General features: G+C 36.7%; 1 protein-coding gene across 1 annotated transcript; it reads right to left on the reverse strand.

Moving 5' to 3' along the window:
* Positions 1-1,800: 1,800 nt before the first annotated feature.
* GPRC6A (G protein-coupled receptor class C group 6 member A) lies at positions 1,801-23,592 on the reverse strand. Its single transcript, XM_019741338.2, is given in 15 exon segments — positions 1,801-1,971; positions 1,974-2,183; positions 2,185-2,229; positions 2,231-2,573; positions 2,575-2,679; positions 2,681-2,894; positions 5,704-5,827; positions 9,762-9,859; positions 9,862-9,906; positions 9,909-9,972; positions 16,052-16,582; positions 16,584-16,889; positions 19,098-19,401; positions 23,410-23,466; positions 23,468-23,592. Coding segments are annotated over 15 exon segments (2,742 nt in total).
* Between the last annotated feature and the right edge of the window lie 3,753 nt (positions 23,593-27,345).

Consider the following 27,345-nt stretch of genomic DNA (forward strand, 5'->3'; position numbering starts at 1 on the left):
AGATGAGTTGGTTAGAGAGTGACCTGCACCATGTGGTTTTGGGAGTTGTTTGGGTCAAAGTTAAGACATGAAGATGGATAATATTATAGCAAGGGAGTGTGTTGAGAGAAAAGACATTTAGATTGAGGGTGAAACTCTGTGGAATACCCACATTTTAGAGTCAAGGGAGGAAGACATACCAGCAACAAAGACCAACTGAATTGTCAGGGATGTCAGAACCAAAGGGCCTTTGCATCAAATTAAAGAGTTTTGCTAATTGAAAGCTTTAAAATATCATGGGAATGAAGAACAATTTCAAGGAGGAGGAATTATACCACAAATATCATTGAGATTCAAGAGAGATGAATGCTTAAAAACAACCATTGAATTTGACAGATGAAAAGTCACAGGTAACTTTTCTGTGAATAATTTCAGCAGAGTGGTGCAACTAGAAGCCAGATTTCGGTGGGCTCAGAATTACTGGGTCACAAGTCAATGACACTATTCCTTTAAACACTAAGTTGAGAAAAGAAAAGACAAGGAGTGGAAGCTAAAAAGAATTTCAGGATTAGAGACAATGGTATTTTGTGCCTTTATCTATTTTATAAGTATGGGAGTGATATGAACATGGCCTCCAAATCTTTATCACCAGCCTTGATCTATCCCCTGAGCTCAGAGTCTTACATTCATATGAATACTTGATGTATTTTGAAATTACTCCATGTACTTCAAATTCAATGTTCCGTCTTCTACTCTAAACCATGTCACCCTTCAATAAACCAAACTAGAAGTCTATACCTCATCCTTCTTCAAATAAATTGCTACCTCCTATTTAGCTTGAATAATATACATATTCTCTTTTCCATTCCTGGTATAGCTGCTGATTCTCTCCCAACTAGACTTCATCCTCCACCCTGTATCAGAGAGACATTCCTAAAATGGGATTTTAAATCTGTCATCTTTCTGCCAGATACTTTGATGGCCTCCCACATGATAAAGACCCTGTGAAAGAACTCCAGCCTTTGGCATTCATTCATGGCCTAACCTCTACATACACAAGACTCCTCTCTGTAATACCAAAGTGACTGCACTTTCCTGAATATACTTCTCAACATACTTTCTGCTGCTGATCTCGCTTTCCCCCTTTATATAGAACAGCTTTCTATAATTTATTTGATTATTAATAGTTTTAACTCTTACTCATCTTTTGGGACTTCACTTAAGGGTGGCTGAAGTGCCACTGTTAAAGTGGTACTTTACATACATAGAATCCCCCACACTGAAGTGAAGATGTCTATATGTGAGTCTCCCCCTGGATATTGAGCTCTTTGAGGTCAGAAATGATGCCTTGATCCTCTTGTTCCTTTGTATTTAGTATAGCACCTGGCATGTGGCAACTGCTCCAATGCTTGTTTAACTGAACACAGCAGTAGAGGTGGGAAGGTAAGATGCTCAAGCAAGAAGGAGAGAACCGATACAAAGAGGTTCGAGAAGAGTGGTAGAAGATGGAATAACAATGATTAGTATACTAACGGATAATTTTGAATAGAAGAGATACCTTTAAATATATGCCTAAGAGGAAGGAAGTAAAGATGGAGACAGATGGAGGTGGTAAGGAATGAAAAGAGTTTTAGGTTGAAGAATCTATTTTCTTCATTAAACAGGTGGTTGGACAGAGGGAGTGTTCAACTAAAAGATGGTGAAAATAGTGGCAGTGAAGAAACACATAGAATATATTTGTACAGAAAGTAAATGCACATTTTAAATACAAAGACCCTAGAAACATTTAATTCTGGAATGTGTCATCTCTTAAGGACTCATTCATAAACTTGAAAATCTTTTTCGAGGTCAAGTTTTAGACAGATTTGTAGCATTTTCCTTGCATATGTGTGAAAATGCTTGGAGATCTTTGCTTTTCTGCCAGGCTGCAGACTTACCACCAGAGCTGGTCTTGGTCGTTGTGACATTGCTGTTAGTGGAGTCCAGTGAAGCGAAGCATGACTCATGGGAAGACTGCCTGCACTGTGGGAAGAGAAACTGAAAATCATCTTGAGAAAGGGAGATTTTATGTTAGTCTCTTGCTTGCAAAGAATAATACAGCATTTGGGGAAGAATGTGCAACATAGGATCCCACAGTTAGATATTAAAGTAACGATAATCTCCACAGCTGGCAAATATTTGCCAAATGGGGTAGCATAGACGGGGGATGAATGTGATCCAAGCTACGAAATAAATGAGCATGCCAAATGTTTGTGAATTTGGCTTCATTGTAATTCCCAGGTAATTTCCTGCCTTTGGAGGCAAATACGAAGCAAATGAAGGCCAGCATGGCAATATAGCCCAGCATGGTGAGAAAGGCAAGAATGGATCCCTGCTCACATCGCAGGATAATGTCTCCGGGCAAGGAGACATTCTCTTCCACAGCAGGAGCTGCAACGATTAGCCAAAGTGTGCGAATGACAACCTGGATACCTGTGCAAGTGAAGATAATGGGGATCGGCTTATGCAGGCACTTCGGGAAGTTCTGCAACGTGGGCTCAAAACTAAAGGCTAGCAAAATCTTCAGGGACTTCGTCAAAATGCAGGAGATGCAGAGTGAAGCTCACGCCAAATAGTGTCTGCCGGATTTTACATGTGAAGTCTTGTGGTTCTCCAACGAAAAAGGCTGTGCTGGCAAAGTTGAGGAAATGACAGAGGATTTCCCACAGGTGATTTCACAACAGGTGTGATCAGGTTTCTTGTAAATGTTATGCCAATGGCCAGAACAAACAGGATTCTGGGTAGGGAGAGGGTCAGGAGCAGGATAGTGCACCCGTCCTTCCAGTTGAGAAACTCCACTTCCTTTTCAAAGCACACAGAGCTCCTTACAGGGGTCCAGTGTGTTTCATTGTTGCATAAAAGGCAGTGATCCATGTCTAAAAGAAGAGATTCAGTCACATTGCAAACATTTAAACCAGATAATTGCCCACAACGCTGCAAATAGAACCATTCTCAGTAATAGCCCTCACCAGAAAATGGATATAGGTAATTGTCACCCTGGTGCATGCTTATTAAAATAAAGCATGCACAGAACCCAAAGAAAGTGAGAGAGAAGGATGAGCAAAGAGAAAGAAGAGAAAGAAAAAAGCCAGCTGGACTATGAGTCTTTAGGAAATTAATATACTCAAGATAGATGCTAGCTGCTTATGAACTTGCTATGATAGGTGGCAGTTCAGGGACTCTGTTAAGAATAAGGGCTTTGGAACCAGACATATCTCAAGTCCCTTGCTCTAGCACTTATGATTCTCTGACAAGCAAATTGAATGTTCTGAGTTTATTTCTAAATCTCTTAAAAAATAAAAAATAAAAAACGCTGCCTCATTGGGATGCTGTATTCAGTGACATAATAAACATCAAATTCTTTGCATGGAGCATTGCACACAATTAGACACCACTATGGTGGGAGCTGCTAGGATAAAAAAGGCTGCCGTTCTTTTAAAAGCAAAGACAAAGTGGCTGGGTTACCCTACAAGCTCTCTAAAAGTGAGATAGCATAAGGTTGTAATCAATGACAGTTGATGAGGAATTAAAGTTTAGTTTTTCTCCAGGAGGTTAGTAAAGTTGAGACTCTCACATGGGCAGTGACAAGCTTGAAAATGATTTATGCTGATTCTGACTGCAGGGTAGCACCTGATAATTGATGCCAGAGTGGAGTTTCTTGGCGTGTGATTGCATTTGCTCCCTATTCCACCCGTAATGATGGGGTCCCAGCTACTGTCCAAACACCTCTCCATTTGATGACACTCCACAGTGTCCGTGCGAGACAGTGCCTCTGTTATTTTCCTCATTAACCTCCAAGTCAGGTTGTGTTTCTGTTTATAAACTTCATTACCTTCCCAGCCTCCTGCTCTTTCTAAATGCTATTTCCCTACAAATATCCATTTTTCTCTGTCCTCCCTTAACCACTACCGCCTAGTGTCTGCCATTTTATTCCTTCAGTGAACATTTTGTGTCTATATATGAGAGCCGTACACTGGAGATGTCAAGAAAGATAGGAGAGGATGTCCTTTCTGATTATCCTAAATCTTTGCTTTTCCTCTATGTGTCCTCAGTCTTCTACACTTGTTCTTGGAAGCAACTTGCCCTAATTATCAAACGACAACCCAAATTGTATCTTGAAAACCGCTTGCACATCTTTATGGGAAATAAATGCTACATACTCTTTTGTTGTTGTTATTTATCCCACTTAGAAGACAGTTGTTAGCTACCATTTTGCCTGGAAAATCCCCTCCCTCCACCTCATCACCTAATTATTGACACAGCACAGCCCATTTCAGGTTGGGATAAATGGCATTTTGGTAAAACAATGAAAGAACATGGATAGTGGAATGTTTACATTGGGATACTTCTGCCCTTGGAGCCAATAAGAAAAAAAGAATAAGTATGTGGGCACTATTCTGACCTGGAGTTCTCAGCTTTTATAGGATTAATAGGAATGCTACCATAAACAAGGAAATACGATGCTTTTAAACAAGGCTTAACACCAGGGAAAGTGCTGATAGCTCCTCACTCCTGTTCATTAATTTGTGTATTTTACTCTGGCCTTGTTAAATTGTTAACAGGTTTGGCAAACAATCAGTTATAACATTTCAATAGTTCGTCCCCTTGTCTCACAGAAAGTTCTTTTTCTGGGCTTCATTCTTGCCTCTTGGTAGGAATAATGAAATTTTCAGGGTATGCACACCTCTGTGCATACATGGATTTCTACCATGCACAATTTAGTTAATTCAGCATTTATTTATATGTAGTTATTGTGCCCTAGTTGCAAGTAAGACATGTCTGTGTGGGAGATACATGGATAACAATTGCAGAGCACTCATTGTTTTAAGAGGTGCTGGAGAGGAATTCAGTTGAGAGGAGAACATATTTGTGGGGACAGAGTCCCAGAGAGAAGTTTCCAGGCTCTCGGCCTCACGTGGAAAGTTAGTAAATCTCTATCAACTGTGATTGGATGGCCATCAGTAGATGGCTCAGGTGACTAGTTGGCTATCAGCTGGAACCAGTTAGCCATTGGCTACCGATATAACTGCCGTGGCTGAGTTAGCAAGCACGGATTGCAGTTAGCAAGGGGTTGGTTTGTTGGTTGGTTGGCTGACAGGCAGAGAAGCAGACTGCGGAATGTGGCTAACAAGTGCGCTTAGCAAGCGCAGATGGCGGATTTCAGATCGTGTGGATCCCAGTTCCTGCATCTCACCCAGCCACCAGCAAGACTGGGGTGTAGGAAGACCCCTCCTTCGGGAACTGGTGGATGTCTGCCTCCTGTGTCTCCAACCCAGCCGCCAGTGAGAATATAGCGGTGTGACTCCCTGTTCATGGCTCCGTTGGTTTTCCTTGTTGGCCTCACCATATCCTGTTCTTGTGCGGGGAGCGGGACCACAGACCCTGCATGACACATGGCACAGCGAGCAAGGTATGGTGCTGGTGAGTCTCTGCATGACAATTTTTCTCTTGGAAGTAAAGTTATTATTTATTGGTTGCATGTCTGCTAATATAATAGAACAAATTCCACGATAAAATGAAATCTCACTGGAATTTAATCCAGCAGGAGCAGGAGATGCTCTTTTTTTCAAATGAAAAACAAAACAAAAAACAAAACAAAATAGGATTCATGCAAAAAAAAAAAAATCCACCTAAGAGATATGTTTTAGGTGTGTGTCGCTGTACATGTATAATGAGTGTAATTACCTGTCTGATTACTGTAGTGATTTTCAGGACAGTTCACACATTCATGGCAGCAAATATGTTGACTTCGTGTGGTTTTCTTCATTTGCCCAGGACTGTATTCCTTGGAGCATTTGGACTGAATATGCTATAAAGTGCAAAGAAATCCCAAATAGATTTTTAAAAAGATTTCTCCTAATTAACTTTGACTTAATTTAAAGATGTATTTAGTAAATAGTATTTTGGTCTTTTTTAGAGCATAATAAAATTGTTTTGTCAGCTGGAGGAATGTGAACAAGTCTAAAAAAACAGAAATATTTCAGATAGTGAGACTGCTTTAGGAAGAACACAGTTTTTGTCATATTAATAAATTCTATAAGCAAATAAGGGAAATTAGCTCTTTCCAAAAGTCCCTATCAGAGGGAGAAATGTGTAGTGGTGGAAATAAAGAAGGAAATGATTGTTTGGAAATTCCCAGTCATGTGCTGTTTAAGGAGTTCAACTATATAAGCAAATAGTAAATTATTAGGCTTTGATAGTCTTTAGAACAAGATTATTAATCATGCTAAGGACCATGTCCAGTCTAATCTTAAAAAACAAAACAATGGAAAAAATTTTAATTTAAAACCATTAAAGTATTAGCCCTATATATATAAAAAATATTTAAATCATCCTGAAAATTTAGTTTATAATTCTTCTACCACAATGTGAATCACATGTAGCATTCTACTTTCATAAAAGACTCTACTTCCAATGTAGCTAATAATTCTCTTCAGCTGTGTCATTTTTTCCATTCACAGTCTCTTTCTCATGGCACATTTTGTGAGATAAATCTGTTTTCTCACACTTATCTTGGGAAGCCAAAGCAGAATGAGGAAATGAGACATTCTCTAGGTTCTCTTAACAGCTGTTCCTAAGCCTGGAGCACTAAGTACTAAGCTAACGAGTCTTTTCTCTGAGAGATGAGAATGGCCTGGCCGAGAGAGAAAAGTAGCCAAGATTCAATATCCCTGTGTCCATAAGCACTGTCTTTCTTCTTCTCAACAGAGTTATTGATGACCTGGGTTTTCAGTACTCAGGACATCTGCCTTGTGGATTCCCCAGGAAAAACTTTTAATCTGAAGGATGCCCAGAGGACAAAAAAGGATTTAACTATAAGATAAAGTTGGACATCATTAAGGGGATAAACGTGAAACATTTTTTTCCAGCAACACAACCCTTTCCCTCCACCATATAAGAGATAGCAAAGACATTCTAAAGTCCAGTATTGATAACTTTGGGATATCAATAGATTTAGGATTATCTAACATCTTAGACTATGAATTTTGATGACTTACCAGAAATGCTATACCCCAGCTAGCTGCATTTTGACAAGTGGAATCTGACCTAATTGATCTCAGATATCATTGGTTTCTACCACCTTTTTGAAGTGTTTATGGGTATTTCCATCAGAAAGGAAAACTTGTCTCTTTTTATGTGATCATCCGCTTGCATTTAGTCACTAAAAGACCCACTCACGTATTTGTGATCATATCACCTCCCCTTCATTGAGTGTCTCTCATACAAAGTCTGGAGATAAGTCTTGGTAACAGTTAGAAACAATGGTTGTTGCAGAAATTATAATGGAGAAGCCTCTCTGTATTCAATGAGAAAATGAGGCACAGCATGGTTTAAAAGATCCAGTGTGAGTTACTGTGTTTAGCGGAGTGCTGAGTTGACAAGGCACTTGTGAGGCTGTGGTGATGATAATGAAGATGATGAAAGTCTGAGAACACAGACTGGTAGCTACATTTCTATCTTTCAAGGAAAAAGTATTTTGCTTTAAGGAAAATTGAATAAAGATAGTGATTTAAAGCATTACTATATTCATTCTTTCATCCAACACATATTTTTTTGAGTGCCTATTATATGCCAGGCACTCTTGTAATTGTTAGAGTCACAGCAGGGAATGAAAGACAAAAATCCATGTTTTCATAGACCTTCAGTTCTAGTTGACAAGGTTGAAATAAACAAGATAAAAATAAGCACAATGTACAGAATGCTACATAGTGATAAGTGCTCTGGAGAAACGGGCAGGAGGATGTATAAGAAGTGTTAGGTTGACAATGCAGTTTTAAATATGGTGACAGAGGATCACCTCCCTGAGATAGTGATGTTTTTGGAAAGACAGAAAGGAAGAAAGTGAACCACGTGGATTTCGCAGAAGATTATTACAGGCAAAGTAAACAGCAGGTGAGAGGTCTTGAACTAGGAGAAGGGACGGCATGTGTGAAAGATCAAGAAAGCCTGCGGGGTAGTAAAAAGGGGTGAGAGTAAGAGGAAGTAGTAGGTGATGAGGTCAGGAGGTACTGGTGTCAGGTCGTGTAAGGCTTTTTTTAAAAGACATTGAGATAAATAACATGTTTAGGGAGGGTTCTGGGCAGAGTATTATATTTTACAGCATTACCGTGGCTATTGTTTTAAGAACAGACTGAAGGGGTTAAGAGTGGAAGCAAAGAGCAGTTAAAAACCTACTGTCTTAATCTGGTTGAGAGGTAATTGTAGCTTGGAGTGGGGTGGCAGCAACAGAGTAGAAGACAAAAATTGTCAGCTCCTGGACCCATTTTGAAAGTAAAACTTAGATTAATTATGAAGCATGACAGAAAGAGAAGTGAAGGATCCCACCAGGTTTTTCCATGAACAGCTAGGAGAAGGGAGTTGCCATTTATTGAGATGAGAAAAAGTTTGGGAGCTCATTTGGAGATAATCAGTGTAGATTACTATTGGACAACTAGGTAGAGATATCAATTAGGCAGGTGTATATTTATTTGGGCTGAAATTCAGAAGAGAAAAATCTCGGAATCATTTTGTTTCTAGGTAACAACATTGTTTAAATCCAAGAGCCTGAATAAGATCACTAAGGAAAAGTGTGGACCAAAAAAAAAAAAAAAAAAAAGAGTAGTTCTGAGATCTGGGCTCACCAATATTTATAGGCAGTGGAAATGAGGAGGAATCAGCAAATGAAACTGAAGAGCAGTAGCCAAAGATAGAAAAAGAAAATCGAGGGAGTGTGGTGTCGAGGAAGCAAATGAAGATAGCATTTCATGGAGGGGAGACTAATTAACCGGTAAGCAAAGTAAAACGATGTTTGGATTTATTAACATTGGGGAACTAGACGGAAATAATTTTGATGGATTAAAGAGTTCAAAATAATTATAGAAGGAGAGAAATTTGGGCCAGTGAATATATTCAAGTTTTTCAAAGAGTTTTGCTGTAAAGAGAAATAGAGGAATGGAAGGGGAAGTGGGGGATCAATGGAGTTTCTTTCTTCCTTTTATTTTTCTTTAAGATGGGAGAAATAACAGCACATTTGTATCATCATGTAGAAAACCCAGAAGAGAACATATTTGAGGATAAAGGAGAGAGTGGAGAATTGCCAGAGCAAAATCCTTGAGTAAGTGAAAGGGGTTGGGATCTAGATGTCACGTGGAGGAGCTCACCTTGGCTAGAAGCACAGTCCATCCACAGGGCCAGATGGAAGGTAGGGACCCAGGCACAGATGTGGTGGCAGGGGAACACTTGCGTTTTCTTCTGATTGTTTCAGTTTTGTTAGTGAAACAGGAAGCAGGGTCAACTGAAAGTGATGATGGGAAAAACGTGTTGGAGTCAGAGAAGAGAAAGTGTAAAATAACCATCTAGGTAAGTGGGCAAGTTAATGGACTAGGGTAATAGTCTGATTGCCTAGCAGCTTTCGGGCCCACTGGAGGTTAGAGATCATGAATTTAAAGTGAGAACAGTCAGCAAGGTCATTTTGTCTTTTTCTCTTTTTGTCAAGTTCAGCTACCTGAGGGCTACATTGATTAGGCAGAGAGTTTAACCAGGATTTTGCTTTGGATGAATGAGTATTTCTACGGTGGGGGGCGGATGGGGGCAAAGGATTTGAGGGTGTGTACAAGAAATTGAAATACAAGTTGACCATGGAATCTAAGGAAGCAAGTTGGGGACAATGAACAAGTACTGGATCCCTGGAAGTCCTGATGGGGTCAAGGACTTTTGCAGTTGGATTGATTTGAATGCTACAAAGCAGCTTACAACACAATTACCTTAAGATTCCTGAACTCACTTTTTGTTTCCTGGTTTATGATGATAAAGACATCATTCTCCAGATCATATTGTGCCATCTTGGTCATATTCATGTGCCATGGATCTCCTTCCAGAGCACAACATCATATCCAGTATTCATAGCCAATGGGCATCAAAATGAAATGAATTCCCTCCATCATTGAATGTCACACTTTTCAGTACATCAAGTAACTATAAAAATTAATAAAATACTAAACACTGATAAAAATATTGTAAGTGTATTCATTTTCTCAATCACAACACTGACTTCCAAGTAATATCACTTAAAAATGCAAAATGGCCATTTTGGATCAGTGAGTATGGTATGTAGTTGATAAAGTTCTTAACTATCCGGGAACAATTTGAGAATTCTAGCCTCATTTCTGCTAAAGTCTTGCTCTGTGAAATTGAAAAGCAAGTTAATATTTTTGGAGGGCAGCTTCTCTGCCCATAAAATTGAAATCTGAGTATCTTAATTTTTCCACATTGCAGAATTTCAAAATGGGTTATCTGGGGCTCTAGGCTCTAATTCTGGTTGCATATCTCATTAATGGTGTGATCTTGAAAGTTACAATTTCTTTCTAGGCCTCAGCTTCCCCATCTGTAAGATGAGACAAATGAAACCTACTTTATAGGGTTATGGGAAGGATCAAATGTAATTAGGAATATAGAGTTTAGCCTGGTATCTGGCACAGATTAAGGGTTCATAAAATTTAGATTAATGCCTGTTAATACCTGTTATTAGCTAATAGGGACAATGTGCAAATAAATAAAAATATTTTGAGTCTATCAACTAATAATGTCAACTGACATTCATTTATTACTTGATAATACTCAAATCTGTGATATCCTTTTACTCAATAACAACTCAGTGAAGGGACTTATCTGAGGACACATAGTTAACTTTCAATGTGGGGTCTTTCTATTACACCATATAATATATTAATTTAAAAAATCTCTTCATTGTTTTTTCCTTCTCACTGAAATGTAATCACCAGTGTGCCATCTGTAGCTATGGAAAAGTCTTCCCTTCTAGTGTCAGTCGGGACTGAGCCTCGGCCCAGTATGAGTGGGCAATCCAAGCCAGTGCTCACCATCCCCGAAGTAAAGGCTGAGGGAACAGAGCTACAAACTTGGGGGACAGTCCAGTAACAGCGGTGCTCTGTTCCTGGGTGTGTATTGAGAAACTTTCCCACTAGAGAACTTTTGTTGGTAGGCCTAAGTAAGGGAACTGCTAGTGCCCACCCCCTACCTAAGTCAATACTTTGTTACTCATTCAGTGGAAGGTGAGGATCTTATTATCTCCAATGGTTTTCAAGTCTGCTTCAGTGATTGAGTGCATAGTAAAATGACCTCTAAATTATATTTCTAATTAAATTAATAAAATGATTTTTTTAAACTAGAGGTGATAGAAATGCAATGAAAATTACTTGTCTTGTTACCCAATTTATGCAGTGAGAACTTGTGTGCATAGGACAGAAAATGTTTTGCTGACAAATGAGGCAGCTATATTGAGCTTGTGATGCAGAGGAAGACTAGAAGGGAGGAAAACAGATTGCAATTCTGGCTTCACCATTAACTTGATGCATAGTCATGGCTAAGTAAACTCTGTGAGCACACCAAGCCCACTCATTATCTAGATCTATGATGCCATTTGGCTTTTATTGGGTGCAAAATCTATGGAATGCAGCAAAAATTATTCCATTTGAATAGAATTACTCTATTCCGTCTCAGTTAATCTGTGATGAATATTTCTTTCCTTTATTATTATTACTATTATTTTTTTGTCAAGAGACTATAAGAAAATCAGGGTATATTTTAAAGTAAATATATTAGCTACCATAGTCCTGTCAATGACCAAATGTCATATTAGTAAAATCTCTAAGTGTATTGAATTTATTATACATCCCTACAGATTTCATAGTTTAATGATTGTAAGTTAATTAGTATTACATTAAAGGATATTAATTCTGACATTGTGGAATTAACCAGAAAAAAAAACCAAAAAGCAAAACTTATTCTACCAATTGTTGGAAGAAAAAAATGGATGTAACAAAAGTAAAAGAATAAGTGAGGGCTTACTGTCTGTATTCCCACCTGTACCTATATATTGAGTTTTCTTCTGTTCTTTCCTTAAGCAATACACACACATAAGCCCCAGTAATTCAGTTCTTTAGAGAGCATATCGTCGTCTACTCTTGTGTTTGAACTATAAACCCACCCATTTTTTTCCTGCATTTAATGAGGTCTCACAGGGTAAAGTTCTGACACATATATGTTCTGTAAATAATGATAACATTGTGTGATGTAAATAAACTAGTGCGATTCTATTCTTGTTCTTACAGGAAAGAGGGTGGAGGCAAATAAAACAGTGCATTCATTACTTGTTAAATATGACAGAACATTTGCTCTGTATTAGGGTAAATTTTGAACGTTAATGCTCCAGTCATTAAGCTACTAAATGCTTTTCCCATCAATTATTTATTTATTTTTCATTGAGACTGAAATTTACTATAAATTGACACTACAAAATTTATAGAGCAGGATTCGCATTTCATTATTAGATAATTCCTCTCTGTTTGGTAATAACCTGTTTTTGAGAACAAAAGGCCAGGAGACCACACCAGTTAAGCTGGTATGGGATGTTGCTTTCCATTTTCCTAACTGCTGTGATGTCCACTGTGTCTCCATAAGTAAGCTGTGCTCATAAAAAGAGGGATCTATGTGAGTAAATTAGGGAATAGCAGAGGAAACAGCCTTGCATCTCTGGTACCCAACCTATGTTTTTTTCTTTTGGGTGGTTTTCTGTGGTGTAACAAAAAGCCTACTAGACTAAAGCTGGGATAGTTTTACTGCTAACTACGTGAGTGACCCTGGGCCAGGTCCCTTCCCTCTCTAAACTGCTGTAGTCAGCCACCAGTAACACTTCCTCTTGTCACTTCTTTAGAATGAAGTATAAAGAATATGAGTCCTGTGGATATACAACAATGTTATGAAGATGCGAGATGATGTATGTCAGTGCCTAGTACAGGAGGCCTTAAAAATGTTTGATCAGTATTTTCCCTATCACTCCAAACTCATTCTCTTCTTGGAGCATGTCTCTTTTGACTTCTGGACTGATATTTGACCATCGCTACACTAGGATATCTCATAAGTTCTTCAAATTCAACATCTCCAAAATTGAATGCTTAATATTTTCTCTTCCCACCAGATTGCCACTTTCTCTGTGTTTCCATCTCATAAAATGGTACCAGTTTTTAACCATTTGCAATATTCTTGCTTCTGTCTATTATCTTTACATCCAATCTGTGTCCAAATGCTCTTCATCCTTTTAAATATCCATGTACATGTCTCTCCATCCTCAGTGTCACACCTGCTGTACAAGGCATTCTTATCTTATGCTTGGGTTACCAAGTTCGTCTTTCTCCCTGTAGTCCTGTGTCCTGCTAGTCAATGTCACTGCAGTGAGAATGCTATTTCCATACTGGAAAACAGATCACATCACTCTCCTTCTAAACTTATCTTTAGTTGGCTCCTCTTTGCTCTACCAAGCCCAAATCTTTAAACACAGTTTGAAGAATTTCTGTTTGAAGAATGGTCCATGTACCAGCAGTTATCAGCATCACCTGAGAGCTTGGTAGGAGTACAGACTTTCATGTTGTCCCCCTACCCCCCCAAAAAAACTGTACTGAATTAGCATCTGCATGATAATAAGATTCCAAGACAACTCAATTGCACATCAAAGTTTGAGGTGCTCTAATTGATATGGCCCTAATGATGGATCCTTTACTAAACTGCCAGTCTCATTTGCTTCTAGTTTCCCCTTCAATTCTGCTAAATGTCTTATTTAAACACTAGAAGCCTAGGGCCATTCTTTATGTCTCTGGGAGACTGTTTATCTAGAAACAAACAGAAACAGATTGGAAAGGAGGAAGAGGGGAGTGGTACTATTTTCTGCTCCCTCAAGATGCCATGTTTTCTCCCCCTTCTGGGATGTTGCTAGAGTATTTCTGCCTGGATAAATTCTAACCCATCCATCATATTCACTATAGATGTCATGCTCTTTGGAGAATGTTCTCTGAATTACTAATACTGGATTAGTTTGCCTCAATTATGTGCCTCTCTGCCATCTTGTATTTATATGAAATATTGTAATGCATCATCCTGCATTATAGTCAGCCCCCTAATTGTTTGATCATATACCTCACTAGACAGGTGACTCCTTTAGGGAGAAAACTGTCTTAGTTTCTATAATATTTTTAGAATATCATCAGAGGTAAATGAAAAGAAAAAAGAATACCGAAATTACTGGTTGTACTGTCCCTGCCACGATTCTCACCAAGTGTGAAGCCTAAGTAAGGACTGTCCTCAAATATTGGGAAAAACCATCTCCTTTAAAGAGTTTTGAATCTAAAATCATTCAGAATCTATCATTTAAATATTAGTGAATTTTGCCAGGGGACAAAATAATCTTTAGGAATGTATCTTTGATTATTGAACCTAAATGTTGCTGATATTTTAAATTTAATGTCCACAGAGATTCCTTCATAAAAAGATAAAATTGTTTGCATTATCTGTCCTACTGAACGTGGCACAGACTTAGCTCACTCACATCATGATCAAAGGAGCAAGTCACTTCCCTGTTCCTCCTTTCCAGTCTGTTTCTGTTTGTTTCTAGATAAACAGGCTCCAAGGGACATAAAGAATGACCCTAGGTTTCTGTGTTTAAATAAAACATTTAGCAGACTCTGCTTAGATTATACTTTCTTGAGTCTTTTCATCAGAATGTTTGGGATTTATTCCTGATTTAAAATAATTTCCCAAATCTTTAGAGGATAACTAGATCTTGCTATTTGTATTTCTTTCTTTATGAGGCTCATCGTATCTCCTCCCCTTTATCCTGTCTGTCTCTATGGTGGTCTATTTTCTTTCCATACACTTTCTTAATCTCTTATTCCTAAAATACCATGTTGTGGTTTCATTATAGTCGTCCACTTAATTTAGTTTTTACCAATCCCTCATTAAAAGTTTTATACTACAAAGAGTATACTTTCAAACAGGCATCTTAAAATCACAAGACATAAATATCTATATATATTTTAAAAGAGTTTTAATTTTAAAAAAATCCTAATCTCCAGTCTTACCTCTTCATTAGGTTTTGTGCTTTGTATTTACAAAGTGAAAACTAGTTTTAAAATGAGCATAAAAACACCCTATGACCATCACATGATCCACTCAAATGTAAGCTGATCACTTCCAATCTTACAGCTTGTGTTTGTGGGTGTTTAAAATAAAAATTATAAAAGTAGAAATAACCTGTCTTGTATATCCACTTGTAAGATCAGAAGAATTGAATCTTACTCCCTTTCATGTTCTTTTCTCTTACAGATTTAAAACAAATATATTTTTGGAACATCATTCTGTCTCACGACATAAGTTTGGCTTTAAATACACATTATTGAGGAATTTGGTTTTGATGAGTAAAATTTATCATCATATAAAGCAGCAATTTGCTTTTAAATGCCTTGTTCATGGGCATTATAAAAAAAACACAATAGACATTTTTCACTAAACAGGGCCACATTAAGCTTTGAGTTTCTACAAAGTAATCCAACAAGAGAAAGGGAAAGACCTTTTACACACAATTAGTGATTCCTTTTAAAAAGAGATATAGTAGGAAATGTTATGATTGACCAAACAACAATCATTTGAAGAAGACTGGAGTCCTAGGGAGACAGCCCTAAGTAATAGTCCTAACTGGAGTCTTTGGGATTATAAGCCACCAGAGACACCATGAAAAGTAAAGGGCATGGAGTCAGAAGACTCAGACTAGATTCATATTTCTGGCATTTCCCAGCTTTAGCTTTCTCATCCAAAATATTTAGTAATAATAAAAAGAATCTTTAAACATGCTGCTCTTGTGCTTGTTAAGAGCGTTAAAAGAGATAATTCATATGAAAACTAGAAACTCTAAGATCAGCTACAAATCCATAGACTCAAGGAAAACAGCACTATCAATAGACTCTTCTTGAAAAATAAAAGAACACAATTTTGGTGGGTCAGACTAGGAGGTGAAAGTAAAATAACAGCTCTATTATCCTCAATAACAGAGAACTAATGATAGAAATGCAGGTTATTCAAACACTGAAGGTGTCTACTTATAAAAAGAATAGTATTAAGAGCTGTTCATATAACTCTTTGCAAATTAAAGCAATAAAGGAGAAGGATGAAATGATGGTAGGGGAATTTTCTTGGATGTATGAGCTAGCACCTCCCGTGGTTGAAAGGCACTGGGGTTCTGACAGTCTCGAACTTGGCACAGATCCCAAAGGGCATAGCCAAGGGCAAACACGGCAAGCTGAATACTGTGAACAAGCCCTGGTTCAATGTAATCCCACAGGAAATCATTTCTCAGGGAGAATTTCCTTTCCACATCCTTGTTAGCCTGGTAGGCTGAAGTCTCCTGGGAATGATTGCAAATGCATTGACTCAAATCACTGTTCTCAACATATGCACATGCAGACAAGAGCAAAGCATATCCATTTAAGGGTTTGTTATTATCACTGGGAAACATATGCAGATTTTGAAGAAAGGACTGGAAAGAGGACATGTTCCCTTTTCTAAAGGTAAACCCTACAACTTTGCCAATCCTTTTGACATCAGGAATGGTGGTAATCTTGGTGGCTGTTGACCAATTATCACTAGCAATCCAGACCTTATTTATATTCCTTTCAATGGCTTTGCTGAAGAGATTGAAAACATGGAATTGCCTCAGAAATACCACAATGACATTAATGTGGGCTTTCTGTTATGATTTTCTCAACTGTCTGATTGTTCCTGACTTCGATGATATTATCTGAGAGGAAGGGTGAGAGAACTTCTTTGAAGGCTATGTACATATTATTTGCCACGGTGTGAATTGCAAATGTGTTGAGAGCCAATCGTCCATAGTCATCATCTGTGGTTATGATGCCAATCCAGTTCCATCCAGATTTCTGAATCAGGTGGGCCATTGCTTTAGTCTGATAGAAGTCACCAGGCACAGTCTGTAAAAATGAAGGAAAGCGAATTTTGTCACTTAGGATTTCTGCAGTTGATTCATAACTCCCCTGGAAATTGACAGAATCTTTTAGTTATGGTGTTGAAGAGCTTTAGGTGGCTGTTCATAGTACACGTTCCTCTCTTTGATGTCTGTGAGTTTTCATAAACTTTTCCTAAATTTTCTGGTCCTTTCCATCCTTTCCTTTCAATAAACTCTTAATTTACAAATAGCTTAAATCATGATATTTTGTACCTGGTGATGGTTTAGAGTCATTGTTCTTCAATCATTTCATATTGTGTATAGTACAAGCCCTTTGAGGGTTCAGGCTCTATCATATATCTCCATCTATACTTCCTTATCCATCTATATCTATCTTATATTTCAGACCAGGGACAACAGTGGATATTATTTAAATACTTATGGATAAATACAGGAAAAACACAGCCAGTCAAATAAGCAAAATGCATTTTGGGACACCTAGTATGTTCAAAATTTTGTCTAATTTACAACTTTGGTGATTTTTATTTTATATAAAATAAATCATCCAGCCAAATAATCATTTAGTGCAGGGGTCGGTCAGCAAAATTTTCTGTAAAGGACCAGATATAAAATATTTTAAGCTTTGTTGGCCACATATTGTCTTTGTCATATATTTTTTTTGTTACAAACTTAAAAATATATAAAAATAATTCTTAGCTCAACAGCTTAAGAACTTGAGAGCCACATTTGGTCTGCAGGCTAGTTTTCTGATTGTTGATCTCCTCAAATAAGCATTAGCATTTGAGGAGTCCTGTCTAATGTGTGAAAGTTTTGAATGAGTTATGGCTTTGGTGATTTTATTCTAAGGAGAATTATTACCTTCAACAGCTGCAGTCGCACCATGTCACTTGTTCAGTGAATTTTTTTTTTTTTAATTTAAATGGGGATTAGCACTTGGTGGACCTCCACTAAACCTTCGTTCCTTTCCTAGTACCGGACGTTGCCATGCCCACCTGTGTTGTAAAATCTGGGCTTCTATAAAGTCAGTGTCCATGCAGGGTCCCCTTTACTTTTGTGTTGTCTGTCATGGAAATTACATTTCTACACTAAACAATCATTGTCAAAAAGGGTCTACTTTTCTTTCTTGTCACCTAACTGGCATTGCACATAGCATTATGCTTATCTCAGATATTTGGGGGAATAATTCTTTTGTTTTATCATTTTGGGTTTAAACTTTTCATTATCAACTTCTCTAGGCTACGACATAATAGAACTCTTGTGTCTTTCATGGGCATAAGAATTCATTTTCTACAGCTCCAGGGAGTTACATATTTTGAATTCTTATGAACATTTATTATATATTTTTTCTATTTGTTCACTTCTGTCAGATGGTCATTTCTTGATAATCTGACTATAAGCCTTTTTATTTTCTAACTTTTGGCTTCTAATCATCTTTGAACTTAGAAAGCAGTAAACCACTGAGTTACAGAGTGCTGTGATATGAAGGTAAATAGCTCAAAATGAAAGCCAATGAGACTTACTTGACCCTGAGCAATATGCAAGAACTTAGTGCAGGGCTCTCTAAAATCTATTTTGGTCTTTCAGAGATCTTTTTGCTTACTCCCTAGTTATTGACTTGCATCTCAGGGAGATATGTAGTTCCACAGGTTCTGCTCAAAGGTTTCTCATCATACTCAGAACAAATGTAAGTCATACCACAGCTTATGAAATGCCACATGACCTGGCCTTTGTGTATCTGTATAAGTGCTCACTTACCATGCTCCTTTCTGCTCAACTGATTTAGCCAAATTGATCTTTTTGCTATTCTTTGGACATTTCAACTTTGCACTTGCTGCTTTTTTCAGCCTAGATGCTGTCCCCCTGGTCCCCCATCTTCTCTTGGCTGCCCCTTCTCATTCAAATTTTAAGCTAAACAGCACCTCCTCAAGAAGTCTTCCTTGACCTCCACTCTCCCTTACTCTTCATTCTCTCTTCTGTTTTCTTCATAGTACCTGACTTATGTTGTAATTGGAAACAAGGCGGTAGAGGTCCTCAGAAGTTTGTGTCCAATGCAAATCATGCTGAAAACCGTCAGAAGCTAGACATGACAGATTGAAGAGTAACTACTCCATTAGTGCTTTGTCTATTATCTGATCTATAATAGGGCACATCCTTTGACTGAAGAGAAAGGAAAGTTAAAGTAAAACCAACTCCCTAACTAGTTTCCCAGGTTACCCTGGTCCTTTCATAATAAAGAATAATCAAAACCAATTTATGGAACTAGAACAAAATCAACCTGTGGCATGAGCTGTAAGTTCAACATCCTGGAGACAGCCGTTCTTATTTCTGAGTAGCCAGCGCTGATGACAACCTTAACCCTTGGCATGTAGGTGGAATAGTCACACTTAAACTCCACAGTTTCTCTGGAGCAGTTGAACTTAGAAAGAAACCTCAGAGCAGCTGCCATTGCCACTGTGACTTGTGTAAAAGTGTCATAGATTTCATACCCCCGTTTGACTCCAGATAATAGTGTTGAATTATTGATCATCTCGATGCTGTGTATCATTGCAAGAGTTTGAAGAAAATTTGATATTTCAAAGCTGTTGAAAAACAAGTGTTTTTTTGAAATCAGAATATATCTCAACAGACATGGTGATATCTCATTTTATCCACCTCTCTGCCTTACAATAGATAATTTCTGGGTCAGTGAAGCTTACCTCTTGAAGGGTCTAAACTTTATTTATTTAAAAATAATTTTTGATGGAAACCTTTCTAAGTGTATATAGAAACCCACAGTTTCTCAAATGGATTTTATGGAACAGGATTTAGCCTTTTCTTAATGAATTTTGGGATAACTTTGAACACTCAATTTAGTATTCTGCAGTATGAAGATGTGTTTGATTTTTGTTCCTTTTTGTAATTAAATGTCAGGATTTTATTGCCGTGTAAGCACTTGCTTGTTACACTCACTAGCCCATCGTTTACTTTTGTGATTTTAATCTGTTGTGGTTGAAATCTAGAGTAATAAGGCTCATAAAAAGTACATATAAAATGGGCTCTGAATATAAGTCCAGTAGCCTTCTCCTAGATAAAGTACACAGTTTTAGTTCTAAGTCATAGCCATTTTCTCTTTTAGAGGATTTTCCAATTGACTTTTAGATTTGTGATTTTTCCAGAGCAGTGAGTTCTTTGTATTGATTTACTGTTAAGTTGATTTCATCCACTGATGTATACAGAACATTATAAACAGAGGCTAAACCATAGTAAGGGTTCAGTAATGTTTTTAAATGAATAAAGTGGGGATATTATTGTTCAGGGTTTTAATATTCTAAAATTTCCTTTTACTTCATTGAGTTATGATACATAAAACTGAGTAATACTACTTGTCATTGTGGACTATCTAAATGTGAAGGTTGGCAAATTACCATTAAGTTTTTAATTTAAATAAAGACACAAAGAAGAAAGGTTAAAGTAATAGATTATCTGCCAATTAAATTGTGTAATATCTTCAGAGTACCCCGCATGTTAGCTCCATGAGAGTCAGAACCTTTTTGGCGTACTCACCTCAGTATTTTCAGTGCCTAGAATTGGGCCGAGGTAATGCAGGCATTTAAAAAAATAGTTGTTTATTGTTGAATGAATACTATTTCTCTCAACGAATGACAATAAGGTGAAAGGATGTTCAGTTTAGTGATTACCTCCCAGAATAAATTTGCTTATTAGATCAAATGATTCTTTAGTGTTTTCCTTCCTTAATTGCTGGCCTACAATTCTGGGCCTCAAATCTGCCATCATTCTTTAGGTACCAATTTAGTGTTCTAAAAATCTTCATGAATTATTTTGGGGCATTCCCTGGTATTCCTGATGATCAACAATTATGATGACAGTAGCTCAACATGACCAACTTCTGGGTAGAATGCCAGGAAGGAATCTCAGTGTGATGTGAGATCACATTTTATCAGAAAGCATTCTTAGAGGGGGTGGTAAATACTGTCTTTTAAATTTAAGTATAGTTGGTATAAAATATTGAATACTTTTTGATAGAGAAAGAAACACAGGGAGGTGACAAGAGGAGATTAAATTTGCACATAAAAACATCAAGATAGAAATCAGGATGACATTGCCATAGCAACAGAAGCTGAAGCCTCCTATATGTCCTTAGAGGTTATCCAGGCCCCTTATTTTACAGATGAGAACATTAGGAACTGGAATTCAAAGAGTTTATGTGATTTGCATAGTGTATAAAATTAGTTTGCCCCCAAACTGAAATTGGAATTCAAATATCCTGCTCCCCTTAAAGAAAAGCCATTTGTAACATCCTGTACCCAACTTTACTTTTCCATATTACCCTGTGCCAAATGTCTTTTCTCTAATAAAAAAGCTTTTACAATGTAAAGGGCTCATCAAAGAAGGAACAGTTTGAGTTGATGTAGGGCCTTAATTTATCATAAAAGAATTAGATTATTTTAAGAAGGAAGTGATACACCTGAAACTAATATAAAAAAAATTTAAAAATTAAAAAGAAACTTAATCTGTATATTACATTTAAATACAAATAAATATACCCATCAAAATCCCAATGGCATGTTTTAAAGCAATAGAACAAAAAATCAGATTTGTATGGAACCACAAAAGACCCCGAATAGCCAAAGCAATCCTAAGAAAAAAGAACAATGCTGGAGGTATCACACTCCCTGACTTCAGGTTGTACTACAGGGCGACAATAATCAAAACAGTAGGGTACTGGCAGAAAAACAGACACACAGACCAATGGAATAGAATTGAGAACCCAGAAATAAACCCACATAAATATGGACAGACAATTTTTGACAAAGAAGCCAAAAACATACATAAACGGTGCTAGGAGAATTGGAAAGCCACGTGCAAAAGAATGAAACTAGACTGCTATCTGTCATCGTGTACCAAAATTAACTCAAAATGGATCAAAGATCTAAACATGAGACCTAAAACAATCAACTGCATAGAAGGAAACACCTGTACTAAACTTATGTACCTTGGGTTCAAAGAGCATTTTATGAATTTGACTCTAAAGGTAAGGGAAGTAAAAGCTAAAATAAATGAATGGGACTATATGAAACTATCAAAGCTTCTGCCCAGCAAAAGAAATCATTGACAAAATAAAGAGGCAACCAACCGAATGGTAGAAGATTTTTGCAAACAATGCCTCTGATAAAGGGCTAATATCCAAAATATATAAGGAACTCATACAACTCAACAACAAAACAGCAAACAATCCAATTAAAAAATGGGCAGAGGACCTGAAGAGACATTTCTCCAAAGAGGACACACAAATGGCAAATAGACATATGAAAAAATGTTCAACATCACTAATCATCAGAGAAATGCAAATAAAAACCACAATGAGATGTCACCTCACCCCAGTTAGAATGGCTATCATCAACAAGACAAATAGTAACAAGTGTTGGAGAGACTGTGGAGAAAAAGGAACCCTCATACACTGTTGGTGGAAATGCAGACTGGTGCAGCCATTATGGAAAGCAGTGTGGATGTTCCTCAAAAAATTAAGAATAGAATTACCATATGACCCAACAATCCCTCTCCTGGGTATCTGCCAAAAAAATCTGAAAACATTTATCCATAAAGACATATGTACTCCAATGTTCATTGCAGCTTTTTTTACGGTGGCCAAGACATGGAAACAAGCAAAGTATCCTTCGATAGATGAATGGATAAAGAAGTGGTATATATACACAATGGAATAGTATTCTGCCATAAGAAAAGATAAAATAGTACCATTTGCAACAACAAAGCTGAATCTTGATATAATTATGCTGAGCAGAATAAGTCAGACAGAAAAAGTTGAGAACCATACGATTTCACGTATATGTGGTATGTAAAACTGAAAACAACACAAGAAAAAGACAAACAGATGAAGAAACAAAAACTCATAGATGCAGACAATAGTTTAGTAGTTACCAGAGGGTTGGTGGGGGTCCTAGAAGAGGGTAAACGGGGTCAAATATATGGTGATGGAAGGAGATCTGACTCTGGATGGTAAACACACAATGTGAGCTATAGATAATACACTATAGAATTGTACACCTGAAATTTACTGACAATTGTCTCTCCAATAAACTTTAATTAAAAATAAATATAAAATAATTTTTAAAAAGAAGGAAATGAATATAGTGTTGACAAAAATGTTAGTGTAGAGAAAAATTTTAAATGTAGTCTATTTTAAACAAAGAAATAATAGATACATGTTTAAGACAAAGTGTATGTTGTGGATGATAGAAATGGAAATGTGCTATGTATGCTTGTAGTGGACAGGCTACAGTGTCTTTGTACTGGTTTTCTCAATTGACTTTAGGGATTTTTTTTTTTTTCAGGCAAAATCCATGTAAATATATTAATGAAAAGCATTCATTGCCTTTGCACTTGGAAGTTAGTTATAAATATAGCACTGATATATCTCTCTTTTAAGAAAGCATTGCAAGACTATGCACAACTTAAAAATATGAGTTTAACTTTTATAAAAACAAGTTAGATGTCAATACAAATCAACATATACCTAGTCTCACTGTATAATCGTGAAATCTAATTGTTTTCTTTAAGGCTTTACTCACCCAACATACTTCTGGATTTCTGGTCATCTGGGATAGTCTTCTGAGGACAGCATCTTTATGAATGGCAAAGAAAACTTCAATTATGATACGTCCCAGACAGGTGGCAGCCACAGAGTCATCAGGGGTCTGGCAAGTAGCAAGAGTAATCACAAAACAGGTAATCAGTATAATCAATAATGCCATGTTTCTATCTAATTTGCTCACTTCATGCAAGTTCTTAGGAATCATTAAGATCATAGAGTGCAAGCAATATGTTCCTATTTTACCTGTAAACACCATGTAAGGTATAAGAGAGTGTCAAGAGCCCAAAACATTCAGTATTCAGATGGTAGTCAAAACAGTTCTTTGCTAATCAAAACATATCAAACTTTCTAACACTCCTCTGTTGAAGATATGTTATAGTAGGAACGCTAGGTAAATGGTGATAGAATTAGAAACACAGTCTCCCTGCAATAGCTCTCTTTTACTCCACTGATATGTCAAGGGCTTTGAGTTACTATTCTTTTGAACTAGAATATAGAATCTTTAAGAGGTGGCAGCTTGGGAAAGTTTTCCCACTTCAGGAATGGAAGTTTTGCATTTCTAGGTGTATGACATTCAAGGCACAAAAGCTTCAATGTAGTGTATAATTGTTTAGAAAAATAGCATCCTGCTTTTACTTCCTTGGAAAAGATCTACTTGAAAAAATGAAATTCAATAAGTTTAGGTATTTATCACTTCTTGTTTACATGTTTTAGAAATAAGAAGCTTTTGTGGTGATGAGCAAAACTAAAAATGAAATGAAATTTGTCTTATAGTATTTTGCTTTGAACAAGAAAGGTCTGTCATATATCATTGACACTTTCACAGTTGTTTGTGAATTTTATTTTTATAAATTTGGAACTAGTTTCGGCTACATGTTTTTAAATGCTTAGGAATCTGAATTAACATGATTTTATGGATATTTTTAAGAGGTTAACAGAGGATAGATAAACCTCAGTAAATTAGGCAGCATTAAGAAAAAGTTTAAAATTTTAAACTTTACTTTTTAAAATCAATCTTTTTTCAAACATTGGATTAAAGAGGAAAATATTATAGGCAAGCACTTTGAAATCTAATACATCCAGCTTATTTAATGGGTAGCAGACACATTTAAAGGAATTTACAAAAATAAAAGAGTACAATGGCTATTACGGTATTTTTCATCATCCATATTAGCCTTAGTTTCCATTGACATATCGGATTATGCCAACTGAAGAGTGGAGAAGTCGCAGTCTTTTACAGTGTCAAATGTTTTCTTAAATCTTACCATTTTACCAATGGCAAAATTTCCTCTTAGTACCCAAACGACTAAACTTTAGCTGTCCAGAAAGTCTAATAAACATACATAATTTTGAATACTTTTTAAGTGTTTCACAATTGCATTTTACTCATCTTAATCTTACTATTTATTTATCTGTGTGTGTGTGTGTGTGTGTGTGTGTGTGCGCGCACGTCCAATTGAATAAACTCATGTTTTAATGAATTTAGCTATTTTGCTCACATAACCTTCAAGGTCTGCCATGATTATAGTTCAAAGGTGATTTTGGAAAAGATATACTAAAAAATAAGAAATTCAGATAATTGTCCAGCAAACATATATAATAAATGTTAAGCAACTCAGTATGATTCTGAAGCTATGACCCTCATGTGAGCATATTGCTCAGACCTGACATTTATTTGAGAAATCAGTGACAAAAGTTATAACAAATGATATCTCTTAGGTTGCAATTTTAACATTTTGCATATTTAAGGTCCTTTTAATATTTAAGGTCTTTGTTATTTGACAAAATTTTGCATATTTAAGGTCCTTTTAATATTTAAGGTCTTTGTTATTTGACAAAATTTTGCATATTTAAGGTCCTTTTAATATTTAAGGTCTTTGTTATTTGACAAAATTTAAAGATAAGCCATGTTTTCTTATTTTAATAAATGTAATTTAAGTTGGAAAATCTATTTCTTATAATGGAGACTTCTAAGGGTAGGAAAACAAAAAGATTTCGAAAGTCCTTGTCCTGTGAAATGTAGTGTCATGTGGCAGAAAAGGCTCCAACTTCAGCTCAGACCTAGGAAGCTTTGCCCACCACTTAGCATGTGACCGTAAGTGAGTTACTTAACTTTTCTGAACAACAATTTTCTCTTTTGTAAAATAGGCAAGATATTCTACCTCATGGTTGTGTTCTGAGACTTGTGCTGCCTTGATTTGTAAAGCTCCTGTATTGTAGTAGGTACTCAATAATTAGCTTCTCTCTTAGCTAAGGCTGCTATAGCAAAAATACTATGAACTGATGGCTTCTAAACCACAGACATTTGTTTATCTGAAAAAATGCAAACATTTATTTTGCTAGGAAATCTAAGATATTTTGCCGGCAGATTTGATGTCTTGTGAGGGCCTGCTTCCTCATACACGGCTGGCTTTTCTCTATAAACCTCACAGGGCGGAAGGGACAAGGGAGCTTTCTCTGGCTGTTTTTAGAAGGGCACTAATCCCATTCAGGAGGTCTGTGACCTCACGACTTCCCCACCTCCTAATACCACACCTTTGGGGTTAGGTTTCAACAAATGAACTTTGGAACGACACAAACATTCAGAACCTCGTAGCACCCTCCTTCCCCTCCCAAAATTAAACTGAATGTTATTAATTCCTAAATTTGGAGTGATTGCTACAATTTGTTCAATCATTGTTCAGAGCTCTTAAACATCTTAAATGCATGCCTGGTAGAAACAATGATGTTTGTAATAGTACCACTGGCTGGTCATTGTCCCCCTATAATGTAAATCCATTATTAAGTTAAGCTTGAAGGAAGATACAGAGTATACCATGTTTCCCCGAAAATAAGACCTAGCAGGACAATCAGCTCTAATGCGTCTTTTGGAGCAAAAATTAATATAAGACCCGGTCTTATATTATGCTACATTATATAAGACCCGGTTTTATTTTACTATAAGTTTTTACTATATTTTATTAAAATATGTTTATTTTAATAAAGTATATATTTTTAATAAAATATATGTATTATATTTTACTATAATTTTTGCTTCAAAAGACGCATTAAAGCTGATTGTTCAGCTAGGTCTGATTTTCGGGGAAACATAGTATAAATTACTTCAGAATTCCATTAGACACATTACCTTCATCGTTGTAGTTTTTATTATTATCAAAATTTAATTGTGGACTAGGGAGAGAACTTTTAGCCATTATCAAGAATCCACAATAGTGTATAGTCATATTTTCTGCTATTTAAAGACACTTAAAAGTGACAATGACTGTTACTATTCCAACAGTGGGTTATTTTGTTTTGTTTTGTCTTTTTCCCTTAAACAACTTTTTCTGAAGGATAAACACTCTTGAAGAAATTTTGAGAGATGAATTTCTGATGGCACTAGCTTGTTCCTCCTTTTGATCTCAAGGTTCTATATTTCTTTGTAGCTACCTTTATGTGATGGGGTATCTGGTTAACATTATTGAAAGGGAATAGTACAGAAGTAACATCACTTCCCAAGTAAATCTCATAAAGACACTTTTGCCCTGCTTGGACAAGTGCAGTATGGAGTCTAATCACTGAGTAAGGATGCTTTGTTCTATCATTATTAGTTGGCAGCACTGATAATGGGATGACTACCCCTGTGATAAAAGGCTGCAGTGAAGACTGGGTCAGGCTTTTTAGAGGGTCAGTGACATTTCTAAATGGCCCTCTGGGACTATAGGCACAGAATATAGCATCAGCACTCTAGGGAACTTTTAAAGCAATGAGGTCTGACACGTATCATCTTTTAGCACTTAGATTTTCCTCCTTTTATCATAGTCTCCCATGTACTCTCCCAACCTCCACACACCTCTTTCATAATTCATTAAATTATAATGATGCCACAAGGTTGCTTTCAGTACTATTTGAATTGGGAATGAGATTCAAAAAA

Source organism: Rhinolophus sinicus, linkage group LG05, assembly GCF_036562045.2.
Source record: "Rhinolophus sinicus isolate RSC01 linkage group LG05, ASM3656204v1, whole genome shotgun sequence".
NCBI lineage: Eukaryota > Metazoa > Chordata > Mammalia > Chiroptera > Rhinolophidae > Rhinolophus > Rhinolophus sinicus.